General features: G+C 50.0%; 3 protein-coding genes across 3 annotated transcripts; 2 read left to right on the top strand and 1 right to left on the bottom strand.

Annotated features, from left to right (window-relative positions):
- Positions 1-377: 377 nt before the first annotated feature.
- On the top strand, positions 378-5,973 carry Tpp1 (tripeptidyl peptidase 1). Its single transcript, XM_055597432.1, has 13 exons — positions 378-438; positions 560-631; positions 902-1,041; positions 2,227-2,377; positions 2,561-2,688; positions 2,836-3,014; positions 3,123-3,321; positions 3,474-3,662; positions 3,802-3,871; positions 4,261-4,381; positions 4,494-4,652; positions 4,829-4,954; positions 5,129-5,973. Exons 1-13 carry the CDS (start codon positions 395-397, stop codon positions 5,267-5,269), a joined length of 1,719 nt encoding a protein of 572 aa, XP_055453407.1. The 5' UTR covers positions 378-394; the 3' UTR covers positions 5,270-5,973.
- Positions 5,974-7,478: 1,505 nt separating this feature from the next.
- Positions 7,479-8,787, top strand: Taf10 (TATA-box binding protein associated factor 10). Its single transcript, XM_055597392.1, has 5 exons — positions 7,479-7,779; positions 7,874-8,028; positions 8,194-8,258; positions 8,341-8,455; positions 8,620-8,787. The coding sequence occupies exons 1-5, from the start codon at positions 7,548-7,550 to the stop codon at positions 8,707-8,709; spliced, it is 657 nt and encodes a 218-aa protein (XP_055453367.1). The 5' UTR covers positions 7,479-7,547; the 3' UTR covers positions 8,710-8,787.
- Positions 8,760-15,037, bottom strand: Ilk (integrin linked kinase). The gene is made up of 13 exons (XM_055597389.1): positions 14,973-15,037; positions 14,454-14,589; positions 11,335-11,500; positions 11,071-11,166; positions 10,805-10,901; positions 10,628-10,711; positions 10,443-10,528; positions 10,191-10,300; positions 9,970-10,097; positions 9,769-9,890; positions 9,580-9,679; positions 9,339-9,469; positions 8,760-9,168 (listed from the first exon to the last, which is right to left on the bottom strand). The coding sequence occupies exons 2-13, from the start codon at positions 14,540-14,542 to the stop codon at positions 9,019-9,021; spliced, it is 1,359 nt and encodes a 452-aa protein (XP_055453364.1). The 5' UTR covers positions 14,543-14,589; positions 14,973-15,037; the 3' UTR covers positions 8,760-9,018.
- Between the last annotated feature and the right edge of the window lie 3 nt (positions 15,038-15,040).

Here is a 15,040-nt window from a genome sequence, read left to right as displayed (position 1 = left end):
CTCAGTCTGGGCTCCACGGTTTGTTTGCTATAATAGCTCAGTGTACATTTTTACTCCCAAGTTTGAGGCAAATTCCTTTTACGTAACAGCCACTGAATTTTAAATGAAAAAAAAAAAAAAAAACTACTCTCTGAGAGCCAATTTTTCTAATATTGTACAGCCAGGAGAATACCTATCGGCCTCAGAGCCCACTCCTTTGTGACTCCTGGAGAAACAGACTTCAACAGCAGATGAGGACCCCTGTGCTTAATGCGCAACACAGCATAGTGGAGGAATCCTAGCAGCAGCCCCAGCTTGCAGAGTGGCTCATCTGGGAGGGAGGAGTCAGCAACGTCACTAGTTACTAGGCAAGGAGATGGAGGAGGTGCCAGGCCGTGCTCATGTGACTTGTCACATGACTACAGATCCCCTGCCAGCCAAAATGGGACTCCCAGCGTGGTGAGAAACTGAGGTGGGAGGCAGGAAGGGTGGCTGAGGGGACCACTTTAGCAGTAACATGTTGTAGAGGGAACGCTGTGATGGTTCGGCTCCTGATGAAACCCACCTGCGGTCTCTGCAGCCTCCTGGGGCTCCTTGCTCTCGTCGTCGCGGGCAAATGCACTCACAGCCCTGAGCCGGACCAGCGGTGGATGTGAGTTCATTTAGTACGGTTGGTGCTTTCCCCGGACGAGTCTCCGCAGCCACTGACTTGGTCTTAGCTTTTCTCACCCTCACAACTGCTGCCAGTCTCCACTGTACACCTTACTTGCCACCCCACCTCGGCTTAATCTCCTGTCATTTACCTCATATGGTCCTTATCTGCGTCTGGGGTTCCACCAGAAGCCTCTCTTCTTAAGCCCAAACATTCATGAATTGGATTTCCCATTTATGGCCTAACCAAGTCATGTCCCTGACCCTGCAGGCTGCCCCCAGGCTGGGTGTCCCTGGGCCGCGTGGACCCTGAGGAAGAGCTGAGTCTCACTTTTGCGCTGAAACAGCAGAACCTGGAAAAACTCTCGGAGCTGGTGCAGGCTGTATCGGATCCCAGCTCTCCTCGATATGGTGCCTATCAGAAGTGGGGGCAGGTGGTGGGAGGCCAGAACCAGGCAGGCATTGCCTGGTGATGATCATGTAGGATCATGTTTCTGTTATGATAGACAGATGGCAGTAACTGTTGAATTTATGTATGCCCCCCCCCCCCATTTTCCACCTGAGTTCTTCAGTCCTAGTGGCATGAGGTAATAATCCTAGCTCCGTGGGCTAAAACAGGAGGATTTTGAATCCAAGGCCTGCCTGGGCAGTATAGCAGGACTGCCAAGATTAAAAAAAAAAAAAAAAATTTAGGGCTTGGGTAGGGTGCTCACCCAGCATGTACAAACCCTAGATTCAACCTCCAGTAAGACAAGGGCAGGAATGGGGTAGATGTGTTTAAGAGTACACGTTTTATAGTCAGATCTAGATTGAAATTTTGATTTCTACTTGCCAGCTACCAAGTGGAGATATAGCACTCAGTTTGTGTAAGTGATTACCAAATCATGTTCCTTTCCCCACTGGCATATCTACTCCACATCCTCCTCTTTTCCAATACTGAAGTTGTTCAACTCCTAAATTGTCTTTGGGTTAATCCACTCTGGCCATCCCTCTTTTCACCCACTCAGTTGTTTATTCTCTCCTGGACTACTGCCCAGCACCCTGACTGGCTTGCAGTTTTATCTCCTTCACCCTCCTCTCCAGAGCACTTCCCATTGTGTTCCAGAACATTCTCTCTGATGGTCAGGTTGGATTGGATCCTTACCCTGCTTAAAGTCCTGCATGATGAGGCAAGAGTGTGGTGTTTGTGTGTGTGTATGTGAAGACTGAAACTGAAGGTGGGGGAGGGGCATACTCAGATCACTGAGGAAACTCCTTGCATGCAGGAAAGAATGACTCACGATTACGTTGTTTAAAATCAACAAGCATGAAGATGAGCTAAATTAGAAGGCTCTGTATAATTGGCTCCAAAAATCTGGGGAAAAGTTTTGAAGATAAGCTTAAACTGGTACAGTTAAAGTTTATTAACCTTCTTGAATTTTTGTGACTGTAGTACTACATTTTCTGGTCATGACATTCCAAGTCTCTCCAGCCTTTACTTCCCTTAGATTCCCAGTATGCCTAGCACTTACACAGTTCTTGGGAAGGCTTGATGTCTACCGATTGAGGTTCAAACAGGCACAAATGAAGACAAGATCCTCTTCTGAATCCCTACAGGAAAGTACCTAACCCTAAAGGATGTAGCTGAGCTGGTCCAGCCATCACAACTCACCCTCCGCACTGTCCAAAAGTGGCTCTCAGCAGCTGGAGCCCGGGATTGCAATTCAGTGATCACACAGGACTTTCTGACTTGCTGGCTGAGTGTCTGGTGAGAAGTACTGATTGCCCCATGGAGTTAATTGTCACTCCAAGGAGACAAAATACCCCAAAAGGAGGAAGTTGAGAGCTTGCTGAGAGCCTGTGGGTATAGCTAATGCATGAGGAGATGATGACTGGCGGCTCAGGCCAACTCTTCTGCTCCCCTCCATGCTTTCTGTTTTCTGACTTCCAGGCAGGCTGAGCTGCTGCTCCCTGGGGCTGAATTCCATCGCTATGTGGGGGGACCTGCAGAGACCCACGTTGTAAGGTCCCCACATCCCTACCAGCTTCCCCAGGCTTTGGCCTCTCATGTGGATTTTGGTAAGCCCAGTGGGACTGGTGGAGGTTGGGGAAGGCAGATCTGGGGGCTGAAGAAGTTTAGATGCCACAAGAGGCAAGGGGTATCGCCAGTAGTAAAGTGAGTGGTAGTATCTGTGCCACCTCCTTACGCCTGACCCATTCTCACAGTGGGGGGACTGCACCGTTTTCCCCCTACATCATCTCTGAGACAACGCCCAGAACCACGCGGGGTAGAAAGTGTTGGCCTGCACCTGGGGGTGACTCCATCTGTGCTCCGTCAGCGCTACAACCTGACAGTGCAAGATGTGGGGTCAGGCACTACCAACAATAGCCAGGCGTGCGCCCAGGTGAGCCAAGCCCCGAGGTCCTCACCACCTCCCCAAAATATCTGTAATGCCTTTCTGCCCTAGGCCTCACTCTCTGATCCGTGATCCCTGGTTTGAATGTTTCTGCAGTTCCTGGAACAGTACTTCCATAACTCAGACCTGACCGAGTTCATGCGCCTGTTTGGTGGCGATTTTGCACACCACGTATCAGTAGCCAAAGTGGTTGGAAAACAGGGGCGAGGTCGAGCTGGGATCGAGGCCAGTCTAGATGTGGAATACCTGATGAGTGCTGGTGCTAACATCACCACTTGGGTCTACAGTAGCCCCGGTATTGCCAAGAGAATGAGGGGGGGTGGGAGTGTGGGTTGGAGTTGGCTGCTGATCTCTGCTTCATTTCATCAAGGGGCTGCCATGAACTTGAAGGGAAAGTCTAGCAATCCTCCAATGACTACCCATACCCCTTCTTTAAAAACAATCCAGGCCGGCACGAGGCACAGGAGCCCTTCTTACAGTGGCTCCTGCTTCTCAGCAATGAGTCAGCCTTGCCACATGTACATACTGTGAGTTATGGAGATGATGAAGATTCCCTCAGCAGCATCTACATCCAGAGAGTCAACACTGAGTTCATGAAGGCTGCTGCTCGGGGTCTCACCCTACTTTTTGCTTCAGGTAACCTTCCACCCTAAACTTAGACTGTGCACCTACCCAACCTGGATACTTTACCCCGGTTGACCCTTCAGCCTGGTTTCTGATTCATAATAGGAACTCAGAGCTTTAACAGGGACTACTGGCAATATGTCTCTCCCAGGTGACACTGGAGCTGGGTGTTGGTCTGTCTCCGGAAGACACAAGTTCCGTCCTAGCTTTCCTGCTTCTAGGTAAGACACCCCACAGATCTTTCACTTGTGATGTTGACCAGGTGTTTCTATGGCCCAGCCTTCAGCTTTACCTGTTTTGGTTGCTGTACTCACCCCTTTTCTTCCTATATGTCCCAGGCTGCAAGACTTCTGAGCAGCATATGGCAACCAGTGTTTCTCTTCCTTGGTCTCTAGGCATTTTAGTTGCAGGGTTTTGTTTTGTTTTGTTTTTCATGTAGAAAAGTATACACAGTCAACTCAAGTTATGTCTTGAGGGGTTCCAATCTCAGTAAACCTTGTATACAGGCTTCCACAGTCTTACTCCCTTTTCCTGTAAGTCCCAGAGCAACCCCACCCACCTCCACACGTCTTGGAAGTCACCCACTATCTGAATACTGTCTTTTCCTTAGCCCTTATGTCACTACGGTAGGAGGCACCTCCTTCAAGAATCCGTTCCTTGTCACAAATGAAGTAGTTGACTATATAAGTGGTGGAGGCTTCAGCAATGTTTTCCCACGGCCTTCATACCAGGTTTGTGCATGTTCGTGTGGATACATGGAAGATGGGGTGAGGGGGGTGCCCTCATTCCAGCAGCCTGATAGCAGGCTACTGGGCAATACTCACACTCAGAAATGTCCTTCAGGAGGAAGCAGTGGCCCAGTTCTTAAAGTCCAGCTCTCATCTACCACCATCTAGTTACTTCAATGCTAGTGGCCGTGCCTACCCAGATGTTGCTGCACTTTCTGATGGCTACTGGGTGGTCAGCAACAGAGTCCCCATTCCATGGGTATCTGGAACCTCGGTGAGAATCAGCTTGGCTCTAAACCCTCTTCCCAGGAACTACCATCACTCCCCTACCACAAAATCTTGCACCCAGAACCCCTGACTCCTTAGAGACTTCTGATCTTTGCAAGCATCATTCCTTAAAAGTCTAATCCCTCTAAAACGTTGATCTATTCTTGAAACTTCATCTTGTAGGCCTCTACTCCAGTGTTTGGGGGAATTTTATCCCTGATAAATGAGCACAGAATCCTCAATGGCCGACCCCCTCTTGGCTTTCTCAATCCGAGGCTCTATCAGCAGCATGGGGCAGGACTCTTTGATGTAAGTGTTGGAGGAAAGAGGGTGGATGTTGTTATAGGATATGGGAAGGGCAGATGTGAGCTTGGAGCACTTTTGCTATGTGGGCTTGCCTCAGTGATATGAATATAAATAAGATGCAGTCTAAGGAGTACTGGTACCAGTAGGCCTAGATCTGATGCCACCACCTCCTCCCAGGTAACCCATGGCTGCCATGAATCCTGTCTGAACGAAGAAGTGGAGGGTCAGGGTTTCTGCTCTGGTCCTGGCTGGGATCCTGTGACAGGATGGGGAACACCCAACTTTCCAGCTCTACTGAAGACCCTTCTCAACCCTTGATCCTTTCCTGCCCTGCTGGGAAAGCAGAACTGTCCCATGTACTACAGGAGAAGGCTCAGTTCCTTACTATTCCTCAACAGAAGCCCTGCTGAAGCCCTGTTGCCTGCTTGCAGACATCTTTTCCCTAACCCTCAAATCCTGTGAGCAGGACTCAACTCAAACCTTACTGTGCTCCATCAAACCCAGACCTCTTAACTTCTGCCTCCAAATTATCAACAAGATGCTACAACCAGCATATTTTGTCTCACCCCCAACCCCATCTCTTCTTCCTCTTTCCAACTTGAGAAGTAAAAGCAGGGCAAGAAGGTTCAGTCTTCCGTTACTGATACTAGCAGCCTGTCCAACACTTACCACCTCTGCACTGACTGACTGTATGCTCTATTTCTCCTAAGCTTGTTTCTCAATTCACTGCAGTGAGACCTTTGCGCTAATCATTTAGTCTTTCTTCCCCTTGCACTAAAGTGTGATGGTCTCCCTGACATTTTATTTAGTATACACTTGTCAATCTTTATTTTATGGGCTTTTTGTTTGTTTGTTTGCTTGCTTAAGAACAGGTTGGCAATGATCTATATAAGGATTGTAAACTTTATTTAAAAATTTGTAAACTTTTAATTAAAAATTTGTAAACTTAAAATGTTTTAAATATGTTCTCATTGGCAAATTTCTCAACAAAATAAATAAATCATTACAAATTTTGCTTTAAATTTTGCTTAAACAATTTTTGATTTTTGACTTTCCCCTTCTTGGCTACAGTGAGGCAACGTTCAGTTTTTAATTTGAACTCTCAGACATTTACAAACATTTAGCTTCTGTGAACCTGAGTTTCAGCTCTTTCCATCACTTTCCCATTTCTCCCTTTTTCTTAGTTTCCAGGGTATACTCCCTCTGCCCACACGGGTTTGCCTCCTCTTCTGCTAACTCCTGGAATGCTGCTGTTCATCTTTTTTTTTTTTTTGCTCTTAATATTTAATTCATCATCCCTTGAACAGATCACTGACATCTAGACCCATAGTGATTGATACATCAAATATAAGATAGCTCAATACAGAAACACAACATAAACCTAAACTATTTCATCTCTTAGTATATTATATAATGCCTCTTTCAAACAAGCCAGAAACCTTAACTCTCATTTTTTTTTTTTTTCACTTCCTTACTAACTTCAACCAACAAGTTTACCTGACTTTACCTCTCCAATACATCTTTATCAGGTGGTGTGGTGTTGCTCACCTTTAATCCCAGCACTCAGGAAGGAGAGAGGGGCAGACAAGCCTCTGTGAGTTTGAGGTCATCCTGGTATATATAGAGAGTTCCAGGCAAGCCAGGACTACACAGTGAGACCAGGCCTCAAAAGAGTTTTCTCTCTGTCTCTGTCTCTCTCTCCATTAGCTTTCAGCCCATGTTCTTTTTCTTCTAAGCTGCAAGGGAGCCACTCTCAAAGCCCCTCAACATGGTTGACTTCCTACCCATGGGTAAATCATCTTCCAGACCAAGCAGTATATTGACTTGTCAAAGATTACTGGCTAAAAGTCAGGGGCATCAAAACCTGCCTTCAAAATCAGGAATAAATGTTGATAACGTCTGACACTTGGAATTAAGCAGTGATGCTAGCGAGCTCCCTTTCTTCCTTTCACTGCACCTACATGTAGCTGGGAAACAACCACACAGTACTGAAATTGCTAATTTGTTTGATTCCTTTCCAGCACGGTTGGTGCTAGTGAACTAGGATCTTATTCTACTTGTATTCCTGGGTCTTAGCCCAGTAGTTGGCAACAGAAATTAAATGAATGACTGTTGAATTGCAAATGTGCCTCACATGTGACTTTGGCGTGTTATTTCTGCAGGGTGAAACACCCATCTCTTCATTTACAGCAGCACACTCCTAGACCCATTGTGGGTGGGAGGGACACGCACCGAATCCACTACAACCCTTACAAGGCTGAGTAAGGGAACTATAAAGAATAAAGATTGCCAGGAGACTGTCCATGGAGAGTGCCTGATCAACGTGTCCGCAAGCAAAGGCCGCACCGAGGTGCGGCGCGCAGTTTCGGAGGCTCGGGGGCTCCGCCCGGGGAGGGTGGAGCCGCCGGGGGGCGGCCACACCTCTTGCCGCTGGCCTCCGCCCACAGCCCTGCAGAGGTCGGGCTGCGGAGGCGTCTGAACCGCGGCGGGCCGCCGGCCGCCTAGAGAGGTGGGCGGGCGCCGTGACGTCACGCGGCGTGCGCCCAGACGAGCGGAAGCGGAAGCGGCTCTGTTCGCCGCCTCGCCCACCGGCCCCATGAGCTGCAGCGGCTCCGGCGCGGACCCCGAGGCGGCGCCGGCATGTGCCGCCTCGGTGGCGGGTCCTGCGCCCCCTGTGTCGGCTCCCGCCGCGCTGCCCATCAGCACGGCGGCGGAGAGCAAAGCCAGCCCCGCGGGGACGGCAGGGGGTCCCGGGGCTGGAGCCACCACTGTGGGCGCGGGCCCCGTCGCGGCGCGGGCCGGGGAGCCGGCGGAGCGGCGCGGGCCGGGTGAGCGCCGGGCAGTGTGAGGGAGGGGGTCTCGGACCGGGCGCCGCGGCGGAGGTCCTTGCTCCACTCACCTCCGTTGTTGATTCTCCTTCAGCCTCGGTGGCAGCGGGTGGCGCGGCACCCCCAGAGGGGGCAATGTCTAACGGGGTTTACGCCCTGCCAAACGCGGCCAATGGAGAAGTGAAGCCTGTAGTGTCCAGCACACCTCTGGTGGACTTCCTGATGCAGCTGGAGGATTACACACCCACGGTGGGCTCCCTGCCTGAACAAGGCCATCTGGCTCATTGTCATGCCAGTCAGCCACACCTCCGTGTTGTCGGGCGTCCTCTTTGCTACACTGCTGGCTCTTTTGACTCTCTGCCCCACCCAGCGCATCGGGGCGCAGAGCTAATACTGTTTAATTTGATTTCTCAGATCCCAGATGCAGTGACTGGCTACTACCTGAACCGTGCTGGCTTTGAAGCTTCAGACCCACGCATGTGAGTAAACTCAGGGTAGGTTAACTGCAGAGTGCTGGGTGGAGTTTGCCATCTCATCCCCACTCCCCACTTTCCTCTCTAGAATTCGGCTCATCTCATTAGCTGCCCAGAAATTCATCTCAGATATCGCCAACGATGCCCTACAGCACTGCAAAATGAAAGGCACAGCCTCTGGCAGCTCCCGGAGCAAGAGCAAGGTGTGAAAGGAGGTTCACCTACAGCACTACAGGCTTAACCTATCCTGAAACCTCTATGGGGAAACAGCATCCTAGGGGAGGTGTCCGGCCTGCTCAGGGTCACCCATGAGAGATTGGAACCTGGGCTTGTTGTGCTCAGCTGGTGGTCTTCCTTCTTCCCCCAGGATCGCAAGTACACCTTAACCATGGAAGACTTGACCCCAGCTCTCAGCGAGTATGGCATCAATGTGAAGAAGCCGCACTACTTCACCTGAGCCACCCAACCCAAGATGTATTTGTCTTTCCCTCTGTCCCCACACCAGCCTGTTTTCATAATAAACTTTATTGTGACAGGCGGGGCTGATCCCTCCCATGCTGGGAGACATCATGTGGAAAGTGACAAAGCTCTGAGCCCAGCCCCTCTTTGGGGCTACAGTAGTAGGGATGGGAGTAGGGGATTAGCCCCGTAACTGGGGAAGTACCATGATTGGAGACAGGGGAGGCAATCAGAGGCCTTCAGCTTTGGGGAAGTGTACTTCCCAAACTTTTGACACCTCTGGAGTTTGGGCAAGGACCTCCAAGTCCTACTTGTCCTGCATCTTCTCCAGAATGGGCACAATCATGTCAAACTTGGGTCGCTTTGCAGGGTCTTCATTCATGCAAATCTTCATGAGCTTACACACATGGGGGGAGATACCTGGTGGGATGGTAGGCCGAAGGCCTTCCAGTGCCACCTGCAAATTATGAGGAACAGAGTGAGCTTCAGAATTCGCCATATAGGTAAAAACCTTTTGACCCTTGAATGGTAACATTACTGTATATCTGTATTAATTCTGAGAAATGCTTACCACAGTGATTGTCAGTACCACCACACCTCTGCAAGTATCTGCAGTTCTGTGCTCACCTTCATTCCAATCTCCATATTTGAGAGGTCAGCAAAGGGCACCTCTCGTGTCACCAGTTCCCACAAAAGCACTGCAAAACTCCACATGTCTGCTGAGCGTCTGTTGGTGTCTTCAGGCTTCTTCTGCAGGGCTAGAAGGAATAGGGCTTACTATTCCAGCTTCCTAACCTGCCCAGTCTCTGCCTCTTCTCCTGTCACTGGCTGGTTCTTCTTAATTTCCTAACACTATGCCTTCACCTACCTTCAGGGGCCACCCAGGCAGGTGCATACATGCGTCCAGGGCACTGGAAAGAAAACTTGACATCAGCCATGCTGATTCGGGCAGTCATGTCTTCATCAATCTGAGGAAGAGAAGTTAAGTTGAAAAAGGTGGGTCCTATTCTAGGCAGGCAAAGGGCTTTGGGGACCAGAAGTGAACTTGTGGCCTCACCATTACGCTCCGGCTGTTGAGTGCATGCCGAGGTATGAGAGGCTCTAGTGTATGGAGAAAAGCCATGCCTCTTGCCATGTCCAAAGCAAACTTTACAGCTTGGCTCTGGTCCACAACGAAATCTAACAGGAAGCAAGAACCAATAGTTCATAGTCTACCACCCCTATTCCAATCCCTCCCCAACAAGACCAGCGTCCTTACTGGTGCCTTCATGTAGTACATTGTAGAGAGATCCATACGGCATCCAGTGTGTGATGAGGGTTGGGTGGGGAGCTGGTGGAGCTTGGCAAGCACCCAGCACTGGAAGCACGTTTGGATGTGAAAAAATCCTGGGAGAGAGAGTGGCAAGACCCAACACAATCTCCCTTTTCAGTACTATTTGGGTCCCTTGGAAACAACAGCTTATACTTGAACTGTCTCACCTGAGCCGGGGACACTCCTCATTGAAGTCCCTGCTTTTCCTTGTACTCCAGTCTCGAACCTTCAGCACCTTCACAACAATGTCATTACCCTGCCAGCGGCCTTTCCAGAGCTGAAGGACAGGTAGAGGTTACAACGCATTAGCTCAGCTATACCATTTCTTTTCTACTACCTGGAAGAAAACCTTAATTAGGAATACAGAGTGGACAGTTAGTGGCTGTTGGAGAAGGAGAAGCAAGAAGGGCAGGGATCACCTCTCCAGAATGATTCTCGTTGAGCTTTGCCAGAAAGTTGAGCTGTTTGAAGTCAATACCGGAGTGTTTGTTCAGGGTCCCATTTCCTGAGAATATGGGCAGGTCAGGTCCCCAGTTTCACCCTAACACGACCCCAACAGTACAGGAGCCTGCGTTACAACCCTTCCCCCACAGCAGTGACTCACGGGGCCGAGTGCGAGTGGTCCCCTTCCAGAATGTGTCCTTGTATGGTATACGGCTGAGATTCTGGCCCATCTTCTCTGCCCGTTCTGGGGAAGAAAAACAGTCTCAGCATAACTGTGCTGTGGAGGGAAGAGATGCAAGGTGGGACGAGAGGACAGTAGCTGGGGTAGAGAGTGGACCTCTGAGAAGCTCTCTAAGGGGCGCCTTGGCTTTGTCCACAGGCATCTCTCCATACTTGTTACAGATGCTTACAAGGGCCCCATTGGCCACCAGGTCCTGAAAAGAAAAGGTAACTGTTCAGGGGCCTCCGTTACTGTGAGTCATAAACATTCTCGGTGTGGGGCACAATTCTGTGAGTGTCACACAGTAGGACTGACAGAATGGACTAACGGTTCCATGCTCAATTTGCTTTCCACTCATCCTCGGACATGGTCTGAGTACTTACCTCTGCCACCTGGTCCTGGCCCCAGAAACACGCATAGTGAAGGGGTACATTCCCATGCTCATTCACTGCATTGATGTCAGCCTTGTACTGCAGCAGCTGCAGCCCAGAGCCAAGAAAGGAAAAAGGCACAGTCAGATAGCCCCGAATGTGAGATAGCTGTGTCCAGGCACAAGGAAAGAACAGTGCACATTCCCCCATGACAGTGCCCGCTACTGACTTCATATTGTGAGTTTGAGATCCGGGTGGTGAAGGGTGTACCCATACCTTCTGTACAATGTCACGGTGTCCATGACTGGCTGCCAGGTGCAGGGGGGTGTCATCCCCACGATTCATCACGTTGATCCGGGCTCCCCGCATAATCAGCATTTCAACCACTGCAGAGCGGCCTTCTCGGCAGGCCCAGTGCAAGGGGGAGAAGCCATGATCATCCCTTAGAGAAAAGGGCAGAGACACTAAGCTGGAGTTGTGGGGGACAAAAGCTTCCATTCATTGGGGGAAAAAGTCTATACTCACTGAGAAGGCTTGCCTCTCTAGTACTTAGTTCTTAGTCGTATTGGCAATTCTTAAAGTTCAGTTCAGATTTCCCTTGAGCTTCACACCCAAACAATTGCCTGGATACCCCAACAGTTGTAAGGTTTATTACTTTAATGGCCGCTTGCCACAACCCCTATCCTAGCAGTCGTACTTGGTTAGGTGGTAGTACTCTTCCTGGCGTCCTCTGACTTCACTGACTCCTTGTCCTCCCTTTTTTACAGTGTTAGGAATCAAACCCAGGACATCCCATATACTGGGCACATGCTATACCACTAAGCTTTATTTCCAGTCATACCTCTTGTTAATAACATCTATAATCCTTGTTCCACTGCATCTCCTTAGTATAGAGTTACACTGACTGATTTTAAGAATTTGTTGTGAGCTGTCTTGCCTCTTAGACCATATGCTTGAGGATGGGCTGAGAGCTGATGTTCTATGCAGGTTAATAGGGGAGAGGGGCATACTGGAGAAGACAGGCCATAACTTAGGAAAGGGAACAAGCTTAATATTTGGCTCTGGTATTGAAACTAACATCTAAAAATGGAATGGAATTAAAATGTTTGGAGGGATATAATGACAAGGAAACATGCTTTTGATTACTGATGAGGCAGGTGACCACACAAAACGGGATTTTCCTACTTAAAACGTAAATGGAAGCTTTAGAATAGAAACTATCTGATCTGTATTTTCATTCCCTAAGGACACATATTTCATAAAGAGAAGTGTACAAACAAAATAGTTGGGTGGGTTGGGTCAAACTGACAGCCTGGAGCCATAAAAGGAAATTCCCTCCAGTCCTGGGATGCAGATCTAAGGGGCGGAACAGGGGGCGGGTCTGTGGTCTAGGCCTGCAGCCTCCAGATGCCTTCATGCTGTGGTCACTTCCTGTGAGGGACTGAAGGAGGGGCCTTGCGCTGATCCCGGCTTGGTCACCCAGAATCCCCTAACAGCTGAAGGAGGTGTGTGGCTTTTAATAATTGCCCCTCCAGTTTGCCCTCATCTGTTAAATCAGTCAAGGCTTTCCCAGGATGTGAGTACATCCCTTCATATCAGTCTTGTCTCCCAGACTTTTAATCCAGCAGTGACCTTGAAGTAAGCTCAAGTTTGAGGATAAAATGCACAGGGTTTGCCCACTGTCGCTTCAGGGCCTGAATCTCTATCTCAAGCCTGCAGAGAGCTAACTGCCTCCAGCACCACACCCTGCCCCTCAACCAGCAAAACCTTCTGGTTTCCCTAATGATACCCTTTCACCTTTTGACAGCAAGGAATCTTCCAAGATGCCACTCCCACTGGACATAGCTTAGTGTCTACCAGAGCATATAAGTTATGTGGGGAAAAAAAATGAAACAACTTTGAATATTGCAGAAAAATAACATACAGCCTTAATGGGAGCTGGTGAAACCTGGCGTAGGTGACCCTTTCCAACCTAAAAAATACACTCTTATATGCAGACACAGTGGCAACAAGCTGAAATCCCAGCAGTCAGGAGGCTGAGGCAGAAGGATGGAGAGCTAAAGGCCATTCTGAACTACATGACACTCTGTCTCCAAAAGAAAATCAAAAGTACCTGTTACACTCTCCAACACTGCTTTTCTTGCTTTCCTACATCGCCAATGTTTTAGAAAGCATTCACATTTCCTGTCTCCCTGTCAGAAGCCTGCCTCCTCTAGAGTGTAGATTAGGTCTAGTTCAGGGGCTCCAGCACCTGCCACAAGTAGTGTTTCTTCTGAAGGGTCCAGTGTACTGCAGTTTCCGGTTACTTTTCTGCAATAGCATTCACACAAAATATATTCTAAATGTAAGTTAAATACTTTTTTTTTTTTTTGAGACAGGGCTTTTCTGTATGGCCTCTGGGTGGTCTGTCCTTGTACTTGCTCTGCAGACCAGGCTGGTCTCAAAGTCACAGAGATCCGCCTGCCTCTGTCCCTCCTGTGCTGGGGTTACAGGCGTGTACCACCATGCCTGACTAAATGAAGGCTTTTAAGATTCTCATTCATGTTCTTTGACTTACCAGAAGCCTATGCTCCAATTGACTACTCTCCTTTCATTAAAACATTCATTCTCTAATCTTAATCCATATTCCTATTTCTCCTTCAGATGGTTGCTCCCTGTCAGTCTGCCAGGCTTCTCATCCTCTGCCTTTATTTTCTACTCTTCTGAGGCACTAATTTCCACACTATAGAATCTTCAGGTGCCATTTAAATGATAATTTGTGCTAAGTCTCCCAATCAGACCTTCAAATCGGTATAGCTTACAACCTGCCAAACATTTCCACAGCCCTGCAGTGTCACCATAACTGTAATCAGTCCAGAATGGAACATCGGCGACTTTCCAGTATCCAAGAACCTAACCCTCCTGAGCCTCTTGTCCTGTCTTTAACTCCCCTCACATCCCGTACCAAGTCAGTCGCCTCATCCAATTCTAGTGTCCAAAACACCACTTCAAGGCAATTGCATCAAGGGTGACACTTGGCAAATGGGTAGTTTCGTGTCACTACACAGCTTCAGAACTTTGCTTACGGACTTCTACTGCCCTTTTCTTCTACCCAACGCTCTGGGGCACAGAAAGTTGCCCTCCAGCCACAAGTAATCCAGACGATTTCCTGGCACTCTGCGCTTCCTTTGACACGAGTCCATAGAAGCCGCAAAGTTCCCAGGAACCCGACTGTGAAATTTAGTCAAAAGCTCAAAGACACAGCTTCCTCTGTGTACACCCTACTCCATCAATACTCTTTGCTTACTGCTCCTCACACTGGATAGCAGTGTCAGCTGCCCCGCCCGATGTGAACACCCCAAATAGCGGAGAGCGGACTTCCAGCCGTCCTCTCGCTCGCCAGCGCTTCAGCTCACCCCTGATTGAGGTCGTTCTCTGTGTTGTCCAGCCACAAGCGCACCGCCACCGCGTTGCCCTCCCGGCACTGAGTGAAAATGTCGTCCATAGCGGCGTCCCGGCACGGAAGCCCCCGGACTGGGGAAGCCTGGGGGACTGCGGGAGAGCAGAGACACGAGAATGAACCTGGTTCTGCAGGACAGACTTGTCTGTGCTGGGATGGGGGACTAGGCGTCGCAAGGGGGACGGCGGTGGTCCGTGAAGGACCTCGGGCAGCGGGGCGGACTCCTGGGCGCGAGGGACAGGCCGGTCTGGCGGCGCGGGGGAGACTCTGCCAGTCTCCTGAGCGGGTGTCAGCAAGGCACCAAGTCCCGGCCCGCGAGCACGGCTGGGGTAGGGGAGGGGCCCGCGTTGCCAACACCCAGGGGAAGGGGCAGCGGACCTTCCCGAGCGACAGCGGCTCCGAACTGCCGCAGAGATCGCAGAGACGCGCTCTGCGGAAGCAGCGTAGGGCAGGGCGCGGAGCCACCCGCACTCACCGGGACTCGGGCCGCAGGCGCCTTCTCCGGGAAGCTCCCGTCCGGCCGCGCCCGCCCGCCGCCGCCGC

Source organism: Psammomys obesus, unplaced genomic scaffold (genome assembly GCF_907164565.1).
Source record: "Psammomys obesus unplaced genomic scaffold, mPsaObe1.curated_primary_1811, whole genome shotgun sequence".
Lineage (NCBI taxonomy): Eukaryota > Metazoa > Chordata > Mammalia > Rodentia > Muridae > Psammomys > Psammomys obesus.
This window is presented reverse-complemented; position numbering and strand designations above follow the sequence as displayed.

Bases quoted from the DNA above. Each gene is read 5' to 3' on its own strand.
- Tpp1 (XM_055597432.1), top strand. From the start codon at position 395: ATGACTACAGATCCCCTGCCAGCCAAAATGGGACTCCCAGCGTG. The intron at 2,378-2,560 runs GTGAGAAGTACT...TCTGACTTCCAG, and splicing joins ACTTGCTGGCTGAGTGTCTG to GCAGGCTGAGCTGCTGCTCC. The intron at 4,955-5,128 runs GTAAGTGTTGGA...ACCTCCTCCCAG, and splicing joins ATGGGGCAGGACTCTTTGAT to GTAACCCATGGCTGCCATGA.
- Taf10 (XM_055597392.1), top strand. From the start codon at position 7,548: ATGAGCTGCAGCGGCTCCGGCGCGGACCCCGAGGCGGCGCCGGCATGT. The intron at 7,780-7,873 runs GTGAGCGCCGGG...ATTCTCCTTCAG, and splicing joins GGCGGAGCGGCGCGGGCCGG to CCTCGGTGGCAGCGGGTGGC. The intron at 8,259-8,340 runs GTGAGTAAACTC...TTTCCTCTCTAG, and splicing joins GAAGCTTCAGACCCACGCAT to AATTCGGCTCATCTCATTAG.
- Ilk (XM_055597389.1), bottom strand. From the start codon at position 14,542: ATGGACGACATTTTCACTCAGTGCCGGGAGGGCAACGCGGTGGCGGTG. The intron at 10,301-10,442 runs GTGATCCCTGCC...CCTGTCCTTCAG, and splicing joins ACGAGAATCATTCTGGAGAG to CTCTGGAAAGGCCGCTGGCA. The intron at 9,891-9,969 runs GTAAGGACGCTG...GCTTCCTGTTAG, and splicing joins TGTACTACATGAAGGCACCA to ATTTCGTTGTGGACCAGAGC.